This window comes from Rana temporaria, chromosome 2 (genome assembly GCF_905171775.1).
Source record: "Rana temporaria chromosome 2, aRanTem1.1, whole genome shotgun sequence".
NCBI lineage: Eukaryota > Metazoa > Chordata > Amphibia > Anura > Ranidae > Rana > Rana temporaria.
The window spans coordinates 127,662,542-127,676,518 of record NC_053490.1 but is presented as its reverse complement, the minus strand read 5'-3'; the positions used below and the strand labels follow the sequence as shown (position 1 = coordinate 127,676,518).

General features: G+C 41.0%; 1 protein-coding gene across 1 annotated transcript in view; it reads right to left on the bottom strand.

Annotated features, from left to right (window-relative positions):
• Window positions 1-13,977, bottom strand: part of STAT6 (signal transducer and activator of transcription 6) — a 318,642-nt gene that overhangs the window by 62,588 nt on the left and 242,077 nt on the right. The window contains exons 7-8 of the mRNA XM_040340948.1: window positions 10,257-10,405; window positions 7,650-7,781 (exon numbers count right to left, since the gene is read on the bottom strand). Of these exons, the coding sequence (XP_040196882.1) occupies window positions 7,650-7,781; window positions 10,257-10,405 (281 nt within the window). The remainder of the gene's footprint in view (window positions 1-7,649; window positions 7,782-10,256; window positions 10,406-13,977) is intronic.

Sequence of the window (13,977 nt, the reverse complement as noted above, 5' to 3'; positions counted from 1 at the left end):
ATCTGGGAGGCCTATGTCCCTCTTGGATTTGGACATGGTGAGAAGTTGTAGCTTCAGCCTCAGAGGTTTATGGGCCCAAATTATTTCCCTGAACATAGAGCAGAACTGTTTGAAAAACGTTACGGGGACATATATTTACTTAGGGCTTGAAGTAAGTAAAGTATATATGGGCATGGTCATTTTGAGGGCATTACAATGCCCAAACCATGTCAGGGTCAAGGAATGCCCTCTAGCCATCTTTTGTATCTGCAGCTCTTGCATCATGGCTGAAGTCTCTGAACATCTCCTGTATTATGTGCATAGTCTTTGACCATATTTTGTATCATGCCGATAGTCTTTGACTACAGCGTGTGTGTGTCTGCTGTATCTGACTCAAAATATTCACATAATTTTATGTGCAGCCCTTTGGTGATGTTGAGGGCCACACTTGAGTCCCCCCATATCAAGAAAGTTGATGGCCACTGTATTAGACATTAGTTACAATCTGGTACCTTTCAATCTGACAGGATAATAGAAAGAACAATGAAGTGTGAATGACAGCAACAAACTACCTAGGGTCACTGAATCACTGCAAATTTGAAGGGTTAGTCCACCTTTACCAAAAAAAAAAAAATGTCTGGGCAGGTAAGGGGTGTTGTTAGTAAAAAGAAATAAGCTGTGAAGCTCTGAGTAAATTTTAATAATGCCCCTTCTATAGGTGTGGGCCATTTACGGTACATACTTCTTAAAGCTTGACTGAAATACTCCCAGGATGTTGATGGGACATTGCTAAGTGAGGCCTAGTCATTACTGCTCACCTCTTCCATCAAATGCTGAGCTCAGAGCTTCTGCATTAGGTCAAAAGAAAGAGCATGTGAGGGTGTTTGAATCAGAGAAAAAGCTCACCCCTGTGATGAAGCGAGCAGTAATGACTAGTAGCTAGATTCAGGTAGCCCCGCGCAACTTTAAGGCTGCGTAGCGTATCGTATTTACGCTACGTCGCCTTAAGTCAGAGAGGCAAGTACTGTATTCTCAAAGTACTTGCCTCCTAACTTACGGCGGCGTAGCGTAAATGCGGCGGGCGCAAGCACGCCTAATTCAAAATAGGCTGAGGGGGCGTGTTTTATGATAATTTGGTTTGACCTGACGTGATTAACGTTTTTTTTGGAGCGGCGCATGCGCCGTCCGCCTACATTTCCCAGTGTGCATTGCGGCTAAGTACGCCGCACGGTCCTATTGATTTCGACGTGGACGTAAATGACGTAAATCCCTATTCACGGACGAATTAGGCAAACGACGTAAAATTTTCGAATTTCGAAGCGGGAACCGCGGCCATACTTTAACATTACTATTCCAACTATTTGTTGGAATAACTTTAGGCCTGATAATGCGTTACGTAAACGGCGTATCTGTATTGCGTCGGCCGGGCGTACGTTCGTGAATAGGCGTATCTAGTGATTTACATATTCTACGCCGACCGCAATGGAAGCGCCACCTAGCGGCCAGCCTAAATATTGCACCCTAAGATAGGACGGCACAATCCGTCATATCTTAGATAGGTTTAAGTGTATCTCTGTTTGAGAATACACTTAACTACTTAACCCCCGGAACATATTGCTGCCCAAAGACCAGAGGACTTTTTGCGATTCGGGACTGCGCCGCTTTAACTGACAATTGCGCGGTCGTGCGACGTGGCTCCCAAACAAAATTGGCGTCCTTTTTTTCCCACAAATAGAGCTTTCTTTTGGTGGTATTTGATCACCTCTGCGGTTTTTATTTTTTGCGCTATAAACAAAAATAGAGCGACAATTTAAAAAAAAATTAATATTTTTTACTTTTTGCTGTAATAAATATCCCCCAAAAATATATAAAAAAACTTTTTTTTTCCTCAGTTTAGGCCGATACGTATTCGTCTACATTTTTCGTAAAAAAAATCGCAATAAGCGTTTATTGATTGGTTTGCGCAAAAGTTATAGCGTTTACAAAATAGGGGGTATTTTTATGATATTTTAATTAATATATTTTTTTTACTAGTAATGGCGGCGATCAGCGATTTTTTTTCGGTACTGTGACGTTATGGCGGACACTTCGGACACTTTTGACACATTTTTGGGACCATTGGTATTTTTATAGCGATCCGTGCTATAAAAATGCATTGGATTACTATAAAAATGCCACTGGCAGTGAAGGGGTTAACACTAGGGGGCGGGGAAGGGGTTAAGTATGCCTGGGTGTGTTCTTACTGTGGGGGGGGGGGGGGTGGCCTCACTAGGGGAAACACTGATTTTCTGTTCATACATTGTATGAACAGAAAATCAGCATTTCCCCTGCTGACAGGAACGAGAGCTGTGTGTTTACACACACAGCTCCCGTTCCCCGCTCTGTAACGAGCGATCGCGTGTGCCCGGCGGCGATCGCGCCCGCCGGGCACACGCACGGGAGTCGGGGGCGAGCGGGGGGCGCGTGCGCGCCGCCGGAGGCGCCCCCTAGTGGCGGCTCAAAGAGCCGCCGTATAGCTACGGGCTCTCGCCCAGGAGAGCCGACCTGCCGCCGTATAATGACGGTGCGCGGTCGGCTAGTGGTTAAACTTAGGTCGGCGCAGATTCAGAGTTAGGTCGGCGTATCTACTGATAGGCCGTCCTAACTCTATGTGAATCTAGCTATAGGTTTCATTCAGCAATATCCTAGCAACATTCTGGGAGTATTAGAGCCAGGCTTCAGGAGGTATGTCAATTGCCTATAACTATAGCCAGGGAATTTTATCTAGAACACCCCTTACCTGCCTAGGCAGTCTTTCTTTTTGTAATGGTGAATTAACCCTGTAAGTCACTTTTTTTATTTAGACATTCTGTCAAAAATAAAACCAAAAAAAGCCTATTAAAAAATAATAATACACACCTTAAGTCAAGAGCCCCCCCCCCCCCCCCCCCACTACTTTCTTTCCAACACTAGATATCCTTAGTATTCCGGGTTAATTAATTTTCAGTTTCAATCAACTAACTTCCTCTCCGCTCAGGAAGTAGTGGACTGTGAAGCCCAGTCTGTGAGTGGACAGTGACAAGTGAAGTAACAGTGAAGCAAGCACAATGATGAGCCCATCTCCCTGTCACTCTGCTTTCTCAATCTATCAGCATGCTCCTGGTCAGCAAATTAACCGATTGGCTTTCTGTACAGTTTCTTCCACTCTGAGCTCTGCAGTACAAAAACTGCAAGAGACTAATACCAAGTCAAATTCAGGTACTTACACTGCTTGTAAAACATACATATAATGATGATGTATTAATGAACACAGAGCTGCATTCATATGTATTTTTTTATATCTGCCAGGAGTTGAGCTTTAACTATGTATTTGACACATTTAAAGGAAACCTAAACTAGTCTAAATAGAGGTTGACACTTTTGACTTCTCCAACAGGAAAATATTTTCCTTTGGTATCAATGGGCCAAATCCTCAAAAATCCTGCCTAACTTATCTTTTCCCATTTAAGTTACACTGCCTTAAAATTTCTACCTAAGTGCCCGATCCACAAAGCACTTACCTAGAAATTTCAGGCCGTGTAACTTAAATGTCTCCGGCGCAAGGCGGTCCTCTTCTGCAGGGGGCGATGACAATTTAAATGAGGCAAGCTCCCGCGCCGGCCGTACTGCGCATGCTCGTGACGTCATTTCCCCGACGGGCAGCGCGCGAAATTACGTTACGCCGGGCTTTGTGGATTGCGACGGGACAATAAAGTTGCGTCGGGTAAAAAAAAAGTTACGCGCTGAAAAAAAAAATTCAAAATTTAAAAAAAATCTCGGCGATCGAAAAAAAGGTCTGTTTTTACAAGGTGTAACTAGTTTACACTTTGTAAAAGCAGAACTAATTTTACGTATGCAAACGTAAACTTACGCAGAAAACACAAAGCTGAAAAGCTTTGTGGATCTCCGTAAGTCCTCATTTGCATACGCGAAGCGGCATTTCGACTCGAAATGCCCCCAGCGGCGGATGTGGTACTGCATCCTAAGATCCGACAGTGTCAGGCCCCGTACACACGACAGAGTTTCTCGGCAGAATTCACCGAGAAACTCGGTCAAAACCCGGATTCTGCCGAGAAACTCTGTCGTCTGTACAGTTTTGGCTCGATGGAGCCGCCGAGGAGCTCGACGAGAAAATAGAGAACATGTTCTCTATTTTCTCGTTGTTCTATGGGAGAAGGCGTCCCGCCGAGCTCCTCGGCGGCTTCATCCCAGAACTCGACAAGGAACTCGATGTGCCAAGCACGTCGAGTTCCTCGGCCGTGTGTACGGGGCCTAAGTCTCTTACAGATGTCAGATCTTCTGCCTATCTTTGGAAAACTGCTTCTGAGGATCAGTTCCAAAGATAGGCACAGGGATACGCAGGCTGAACAGCAGTTACGCCTGCGTATCCCTTTTGAGGATTTGGCCCTATGCTTTCTTAAGCCCTGTACACACGATTGGTTTGTCCATTGAAAACAGACCGATGGACTGTTTTTATCGGACAAACCGATCGTGTATGGGCCCCAATCGGTCTTTTTTCCATCGGTGAAAAAAAATAGAACATGTTTTAAATTTTTCCTAGGGATAAAAACCGATAGAAAAAAACGATCGTCTGTGTGGAAGTCCATCGGACAAAAATCCACGCATTCTCAGAATCAAGTCGACGCATGCTCGGAAGTATTGAACCAAATTTTTCTCAGCACGCCGTAGTGTTTTACGTCACCGCGTTTTGGCACGGTCAAATTTTTGACTGATAGTGTGTAGGAAAGACTGATGAAAGTCAGCTTCATCGTTTATCCGACGAAAAAATCCATCGGATTAAATTCCATTAGATATCCGATCGTGTGTACGCGGCTTAAGTCACAGACCCACAACAGGTATAGATCCAAGGAACCATGGCTTCCCTCTGATTTCACTTGCTGCATGCTTTATTCCAGCTCATAAAAAGTATGTTCAGCAGTAGTAGCTTACTTTTTTCTCTCGGGCCAAATTTCCTTTAATGAAAAGTTTTAGAATAACCAATACAACAGTAGAGAGATCACCAAACATAATGAAGCTGATTGACTGGTTGAAAATCATCACTCAATAGACAAATCCCGTTTACTTATTTCATCTGCAAATTAACCACTTGCCGACCGCCGCACGACGATATACGTCGACAGAATGGCACAGGCAGACAAATGGGCGTATATATACGTCCCTGCCTCCCAGCGGCTGGGGGGCCCAATCGGCCCCCCCAGTGCTTGTGGCGGTCGGCATTGTTGCAGGAGCGATCCGAGATAAGGGGGAGGCCACCGATTCATGGCCACCCCCTCACGAACCCTCCTGACAAATCAGCATCTTCCTCTGCTTCTGTAACTATAAACAGAAGCAGAGGAAGTGATGTCACTCTCCTTGTGCCGGTCATTTCATCCGGCAACGAGGAGAAGAAGACATCTCACAGTAAGTGCACAACAGTACACTGACACCAGGACACGTAGGCACACACAACACCCCCCAATCACCCACCGATCACCCCCCAGATCACCCCCTGCACCCCCAGTCACAGTGTCACCGTTTGCTGTGTTAATTTCTTTACTGATCACAGCATTTGGTGTCATTTGTGACTGCAAAAAGTGTCAAGGATATTAGTGGTAGGCCTCTTTAGGTGTAGGGTACCCCCTAACCCCCCTAAATAAAGGTTTAACCCCTTCATCGCCCCCCAGGTAACCCTTTCACCCCCTGTCGCCAGTGTCACTACGCAATCTTTTTTCTGATCGCCATATTAGTGTTGCGGGTGACGCTAGGTAGCCATTAAGTTATTTAGGTTCACCGTCAGGTTTTTTTAGCATCAGGTACCCTCATATACTACCTAATAAAGGTTTTAACCCCCTGATTGCCGCTTGGTAACCCTTTCATTAGTGATCACCATATAAGTGTTACGGATGACACTGGTTAGTTAGTTTGCTTTTTATAGCGTCAGGGCACCTGCCGTTTATTACCCAATAAAGGTTTAACCCCCTGATCGCCCGGCGGGTGATATCAGTTAGTTTTTAGTATCAGATAGGGTCTGCGTCGCCCCAGGCAGCGTCAGATTAGTCCCAGTAACGCTAACACCCACGCACACAGCATACACCTCCCTTAGTGGTATAGTATCTGAACGGATCAATATCTGATCTGATCAGATCTATACTAGAGTCCCCAGCAGTTTAGGGTTCCAAAAATCGCAGTGTTAGCGGGATAATTTTTGATTTCACTCCTCACTGTCTATCACAGTCTCGGAGGCCATGGAATACCCAGATGGCACAACCCCCCCCCCCCCCCAAATGACCCCATTTTGGAAAGTAGACACCCAAGCTATTTGCTAAGAGGTATGGTGAGAGCATTTTGCAGATCTCGCTTTTTGTTATAAAGTTTTGAAAATTGAAAAAAGAAAAATAAATAAATTTTTCTTATCTTTCTTCATTTTCAAAAACAAATGAGAGATGCAAGATACTCACCATGCCTCTCAGCAAATAGCTTCGGGTGTATACTTTCTAAAATTGGGGCATTTGTGGGGGTTTTGTGCTATCTTGGCACTTTATGGCCTTCAAAACTGTGATATGTAGTGAGGAGTGAAATCAAAAATTTGCGCCCTTAGAAATCCCGTAAGCGGTGCTTGGTTTTCGGGGCCCCGTACACGGCTAGGCTCCCAAAAAGTCCCACACATGTGGTATCCCCATGCTCAGGAGAAGCAGCAAAATGTATTTTGGGGTGCAATTCCACATATTATTATGGCATGTGTGAGCAATATATCATTTAGTGACAACTTCTTTTTTTTTGTCATTATTCAATCACTTGGGACAAAAAAAAAATTAATATTCAATGGGCTCAACATGCCTCTCAGCAATTTCCTGGGGGTGTCTACTTTCCAAAATGGGGTAATTTGGGGGGGGGGGGTTTACTGCCCTGCCTTTTTAGCACCTCAAGAAATGAGATAGGCAGTCATAAACTAAAAGCTGTGTAAACTCCAGAAAATATATCCTAGTTTGTAGACGCTATAACTTTTGCGCAAACCAATAAATATACGCTTATTGACATTTTTTTACCAAAGACATGTGGCTGAATACATTTTGGCCTAAATGTATGACTAAAATTGAGTTTATTCGATTTTTCTTATAACAAAAGAAAGTATAATTATTTTTCCAAATTTTCAGTCTTTTTCCGTTTATATCACAAAAAATGTAAATCCCAGAAGCAATCAAACACCATCAAAAGAAGCTCAATTTGTGGGGAAAAAGGGATGCAAATTTCGTTTTGGGTACAACATTGCATGACCGCGCAATTACCAGTTAAAGAGGAAGTAAACCCTTGTTAAAAAAAAAAATTCCCTGCAATATAAAGTCATAATGAGCTAGCTCATTATGATCGACTTACCTGAGAACGAAGCCCCCGAAGTTCTCCTCCGCCGCCGCCGACATGTGTCTGGCGATCTTCTTCCTGTAATCGCCGCTGCAGCGCTGTGATTGGCCGGAGCGGCGATGCCGTGTTTAGGCACATTTGATACAAAGTATGCTTTCTGCTTGGAAATGTGTGGTGCTTTATTAAAGTTGTTGTGAATAGAACATGGGGGGGTTCGTGATAGTATTTCTCCAGGATATCGTAGCACTCATACAGTGCTGGTACAATATAAGCCATTAAAAATATATTCTTACCTTTTAATTAGTGATGTAAAGCCAGCAGATATTTTTTCCAAATACTCGGTTGGCAATGCTCTCTGCCCTGCCTCATTGAGTTCTCTAATCATGCGAATAAGCTCTTCATATATGCCAAAGATGAATTCCAACCTAAAAAAAAAAAAACATTTAAAAAAAGTCATTAACCATAGAGGTATAAATCATGTTCACTTTCAAAGTGAATTTCACTTTTCTTGGTGAATGAGGTAAAACAAAAAGAAAGTGAACTTTCTCATTAGCACATCTTTGGTGGCATTGTCCAGTCATAACCTTCTTGTGTTCTGAAATACAAAACTTATAGAATGCATTTGTGGTATATTGATGCAACTCAAACCTTTGAAAGCTCCCCTTCATGAGACACAGGAAACACATAAAGACTTTTGGATACACACTGGTACCTTCTGTTTTTAATGGGATACAAATATTTCAGTGGCTACTTCATCTAACCATGGACTTTATAAATTCTTCTATGAAAAGTTGATTAGCAGTCCTGTTTAACACGTTTATTCCACCTCTCCACATTACTCTTAAGCCCCGTACACACGATTGGAATTTCCAATGGAAAAAGTCTGACTGACTTTTTCCATTGGAAATTCCGACCGTGTGTATGCCCCATCGGAGTAATTCCATCGGAGTTTAGATAGAGAACATGTTCTATTATACTCCGATGGAAGTCCGTCGGAATTCCGATGTGATTTTGGCCGGTCCGATTGTGTGTACGGGGCTTAAATGTTCCTTGTCCCATTCTTCGTTTCCCCTCTCTTCTTCTCTCTACTTTTGTGATATTATACATTTAGATATTAGCAGCCATTAAAATGTGTGTTGTTTGTAAGTGGCTACTCTAGCTCGCCTATTTTGTATCCCTATGGTACCACATCTTTATCTTTGTTTTGTTATATGAAAATATAATTAGACAGAGAATATGCAAAAAAATAAAAATAACATGCAATGAAAATAGACTTTTACTTGCACGTGATTGGATGAATGAAGTCAGCACAACTTCACCTCATTAATTAGGCTAAGTGAATTTTCTCTTTGTAAACTAAGCTTTCGTTAAACTTAGTGAATGAGGGGAAGTTGTGCTGACTTCAGTTACATAATCCTGTTCATGCTCAGTGCATGCTGACCATATTTTCCCATTATGGCAAGAACCCCCTGGTGGCCCCACAAGTTCAAATCCTAACACTACAATAACGTAACCCTTGAACATAACTTTCAATTAAACCTTGCAACAGGTTTCTTTTAACCATTTTTATCAGAGCAAAACTAATTATCAACCCAAAAGAGGAACTATTATGCAAAAAAAAACCTCTGCTTTCAAAACTCTGTCTGCCAAACTATCATGGTGAAAACCACTAAAACATTAAAGTTTTACTAAACCCACAACAGTAAAATCAGTCTGTATATGCAGTAAAGCATGCTTGTGAAGCCCCATACACACTATCAGTTTTTCCTGCAGGTTTTTCTCTTCAGGTTTACCAAAACTATCTAATATGAGGTCAAACCTTAAGAGTTTCAATTTGTATGCAATCAGGCAGGGCCTTGCACTACATGGCTTTGGTAAACCTGAAGAGAAAAACCTGCAGGAAAACTGATAGTGTGTATGGGACTTTATACTCACTGTGGAACCTATGGGGTTTATGATCCGCATTGCGTAAAATGGCTGTGTGATCCTGTCTTCTCTGATCCTCTACTTTTTCCACTGCCCCAATCCATCCCCTGATAGAACAGTGCTCCCTAGGAGTCACTCTGCACATGCTTAGTTTGGTGTGTATTGCTACAAAGTTTTTTCTTGGGAGGGTGCATGTGATCAGCACAGGGCCAATCAGCACTGTCCAGACAGAGGATCAGGGGTCATGCAGCCTCACAGGACAGTCAGACATCTCCTCCTGCAAGCTTTAACCAGATACTGATAGAAGTCATAAGACTGCTATATACTGCTGATGAGAAAAGGTATTTAGCAGTATATATTTACTAAAATTATTGCATTTCCATGCCCTATGTACTGTGGGAGACCAGATATTGTGAATGCAGGGTCCTTGGTTTAGTACCACTTTAACAACTTGCATATATGAATAATGTTCATCCAACGTTTACCCAAGATTTACACATTTTTGCATAACAGTTATTAAAAATAATGTGTGTATTTTGGGTGAAATCTGGGTACATTTTTTGGATGAAAAATTGATAAAGAAAGAGTCTCCTAAATGTCACACTGATGGGACCTGTTTTATATAAAAAAAAAGAAATACAAAGAAACCTGTAAAGTAAACTTTTTTGATTTTGTCCTGAAAGTCTTCAAAAAATGTAAAGCACAATGTTTTTTAGTACTTTACAGAATGAACTGGTTCATTTATAAGTTCTACTTTAGTGGTTCTCAACCTCACACCTCAAGTACCCCCAACGGGCCATGTTTTGGGAACTTCCACTTAATAGATATAATAGCTCTTATCAATACCATGTCATTGATATTGATTTAAAGAAGCTGTGCAAAGTAAAGGAAAACCTGAAAACATGGCCGTTGGGGCTACTTGAGGACTGAGGTTGAGAACCACTGTTCTGCTTCATGACTTAGTCTTTCCTCACCTGTCCTGCAGGGGCAGCAGATTCTCGTCAAATGGAGCCCCATTCCCTGACATCTGTTGACGCCTCTTCCAGATGCTGGTTATTTTGAGTGCTTGATCCTGAACGTTGGCCAGGAATTGGAACGATTCTTCAAATAGCATTACCCATTGCTGCAATTAAAAGCAGATTTTTGTTTCATGTCATCTTTTCTTTTTTTTAACGTCTGTATTTTTTTTTTTTTTAAAAAGGCAAGAAAGTAATACAGGAAACATAAGAAACGGAACAAGCAAAATCCATTAAAACAACATATATGGATATTACTTTACATCTCTCTCTTCAACTATTTTTACTATTCATAGTTTACCACAGAGGGAAATTATAATATACTATATCCCAAGCAGTTTTACTTCTATTCCCCCTAGGAGAGATGTCATAACCAAAATGCTATTCCTGCTATAACTTAATTTCATTCTTCCCCAGTTATTTCATCTCCACCCTAATTATCCATATATTTCCTATATATATTCCTTGTTTAAACTAATTCCCTCTTTATCTCCGTCACCCTTCCTTTCCCATTTTTTTCCCCTTTCCCCTCATTCCCTCCCCCCTTTTCCCCTCCTCAAGGCCCCCACCACCTCTCTTCCTCCGTCCGTGTATAACCACGGACCGGAGGAGAGGAGGAAGAGAGAGAGAAAAAAATAAATAAACAAATAAATAAATATAAAAAAAAAATATATAAAATAAAAAATTATTTAAAAAAAATTATTTTAACCCCCCCTTCTCCGCTGTCCCCCCCGGTGCTGATCATCCATACATCCTTCCTCTCTCCTCTCTTTTTTTTTCTCTTTTCTCTTATTCCACTTCCCTTCCCTCCTCCTCCACCTCTAATTATTATTCTTGCCCCCCTAGTAACTTTTTCCCTTCCTCTGATTGTACAAATAATTCACAGGGTGCCCAAATCATTTTAATTTGCTCTTTCTTATCTATCGTCCTCGGCAGGAGTTTCTCCATTATTCCTATTTTCCTAACTTTTTTAAGCCACATAGATATTGGGGTGCTTCCGAGTCTTTCCATTTTGTTGCAATGCAACTTTTTGTTGCATTTATCAAATGACATATCATCGACCTCTTGTAACCTCTCAGAGGAATTTGTGTATGATGTAATAAAAAGAACGCGGGGTCATCTGTAATCTGGTGTTCCGTAAGTGATTGGGTAATTCTCCAAACTTTTTGCCAAAATTGTCTTATTATTGGACATCCCCAAATAATATGTATTATTGTCCCTTTCTCCCCACACCCTCTCCAGCATCTATCTGACATTTCTGAAAAAAATATATTTAGACGTGCTGGCGTATAGTACCAACGTGTTAATATTTTATAATTTATTTCTTGTATTTTCGTACACCTTGAAGATTTTAACGCTAGATCTATAATATTTTGGCATTGTATTGGGGAAAAGGTTTCATATTTTCATAAGTTTTTATTAGGAAGTGTCAAAAGAATTAAATTTCCTGTGGTTTACCTGTTCAGGGTGTAACACATTGATGTACAGAGATGGGAAGTGAAATGGAAATGGAACAAAAATAAGGAACAAAAATACCAGAGAATAATCAATATAGTAAAAAGGAGAAATGCAGTGAGTAGCCATTATGAAATAATCATAGAACACCTTGAGTACCTAATAACAACGGCTCAACTCCTAAGCATTATTAGCAATTATAATAATTAATTACTCATGCTAGCCAGTATTTTAGAAAAACGTCTCTAGTGTTAGCTTGTATTATTTGTATTCTTTAAGGGATTATGTTTAAATTACTCTTCTGGACCACCCTCTACAGATAAAATGGTGTCTGCTTTTTATTTTGTGATAAAATAAAAGTGTGTTACAACTGTTTTTTTAGCTTTTAACTTTTATGAGATGACAAGGTTGTCATGCTACTCAATACCACTCATACTAGCACATATCAGCCAGAAAGCAAAAACGTTTCAATGCCAAGTCCATGCATGAAAAAGTGCAAAAACGTTTTCTGTAAACGATATGCTTGTGTAATACCTATTGCAGTCAACTGACAAAATTATCATTTTGCCCTATGAAACCTAAAACAAAGCCACTCACACACACCCAGTGAAAGAACGATTAAAATTAAAAGAAAATGGCGCAGAGCTAAAATATGTACTCACTACATATGCACTGTCTAATTGGGCGACAATGTGGCAGATGAGGTTTAATGTTGATAAATGTAAAGTTATGCACTTGGGGGCTAAGAATATGCATGCATCATACATACTAGGGGGAGTACAACTGGGGGGATCTGTAGTGGAGAAGGATCTGGGGATTTTGGTAGATCATAAGCTCAATAATGGCATGCAATGCCAAGCTGCGGTTTCCAAAGCGAGCAAAGTCCTTTCTTATATTAAGAGAGGTATGGACTCCAGAGAGAGATATATTTTTGCCCCTGTACAAATCATTAGTAAGACCTCATCTGGAATATGCAGTTCAGTTTTGTGCACCAGTTCTCAAAAAGGATATCGGGAACTGGAGAAAGTGCAGAGAAGGGAAACCAAACTGATAAGAGGCATGGAGGAGCTCAGCTATGAGGAAAGATTAGAAGAACTGAATTTGTTCACTCTTGAGAAGAGAAGAATAAGGGGGGATATGATCAACATGTACAAATATATAAGAGGTCCATACAGTGAACTTGGTGTTGAGTTATTCACTTTACGGTCAACACAAAAGACAAGAGGGCACTCCTTATGATTAGAGGAAAAGAGATTTCATCTTCAAATACGAAAAGGTTTCTTCACAGTAAGAGCTGTGAAAATGTGGAATAGACTCCCTGCAGAGATGGTTCTGGCCAGCTCAGTAGATTGCTTTAACCTCCCTGGCGGTATGATTCTTTCAGAAAAAACATGCTGAAAGCGGTACCATTATTTGCAAGGAAATTTGGCGTTTTATATTGTAGGTCTGTAATTTTTAGAAATAACTCACTTAAATCTGACCAAACAAGATTCTAATAGGCATCCCGGGTATGACATTTTTTTAAAAACAAAATTATAAATTCTAATATAATAAATAATTATAAATAATTATAACAAATAATAATATAATTATAATAAAAATTATTCAATAATGTAATCAAATTAAAATCACTGAAATTTGCTCAGTTGCAGAATTGTTGTTGTCATTATTTTTTTTTTTTATGACGAATTTCCCCACAAATCGCTATCGCACAATTCTGCAAGTGATTATAATTTATTATCGCTGTTTTTTAGCTGATCTAAAACTATTTTTGACATAAAGGGACACTTTTGGTTGCTATGGACAATCTACAGTTTGCAGGGAGAAAGAAACGTTTTTATTATATAAAATGACATGCATGACACAGGACAGACCACTAGGGACAGGGGGGGGTGTGTTTTTTTTACATACAGTACTGTAATCTATAAGATTACAGTATACTGTATGTAAGGTGTTTGTTTACGTTTTTGAATTTGGCGCCGTTCTCCGTCCCCGTGCGTCGTAACGTCGCAGGGAACGGAGATCGGCGTCACACGGAGGCAATATGTGAATCGAGCGAGGTCCCGCTCGCTCACACAGCGCGGTGGCATCGCTGGATCCAGGGACAAGTTAAGTAAAAAGTGCCTGTGGATCTAGCGAGGCAAGCCCGAGACTGACTCGGGGTTACCGATCGTAGCAGGAAAATCTAACCCCGAGTCAGTCTCGGGAACACCGCCAGGAAGGT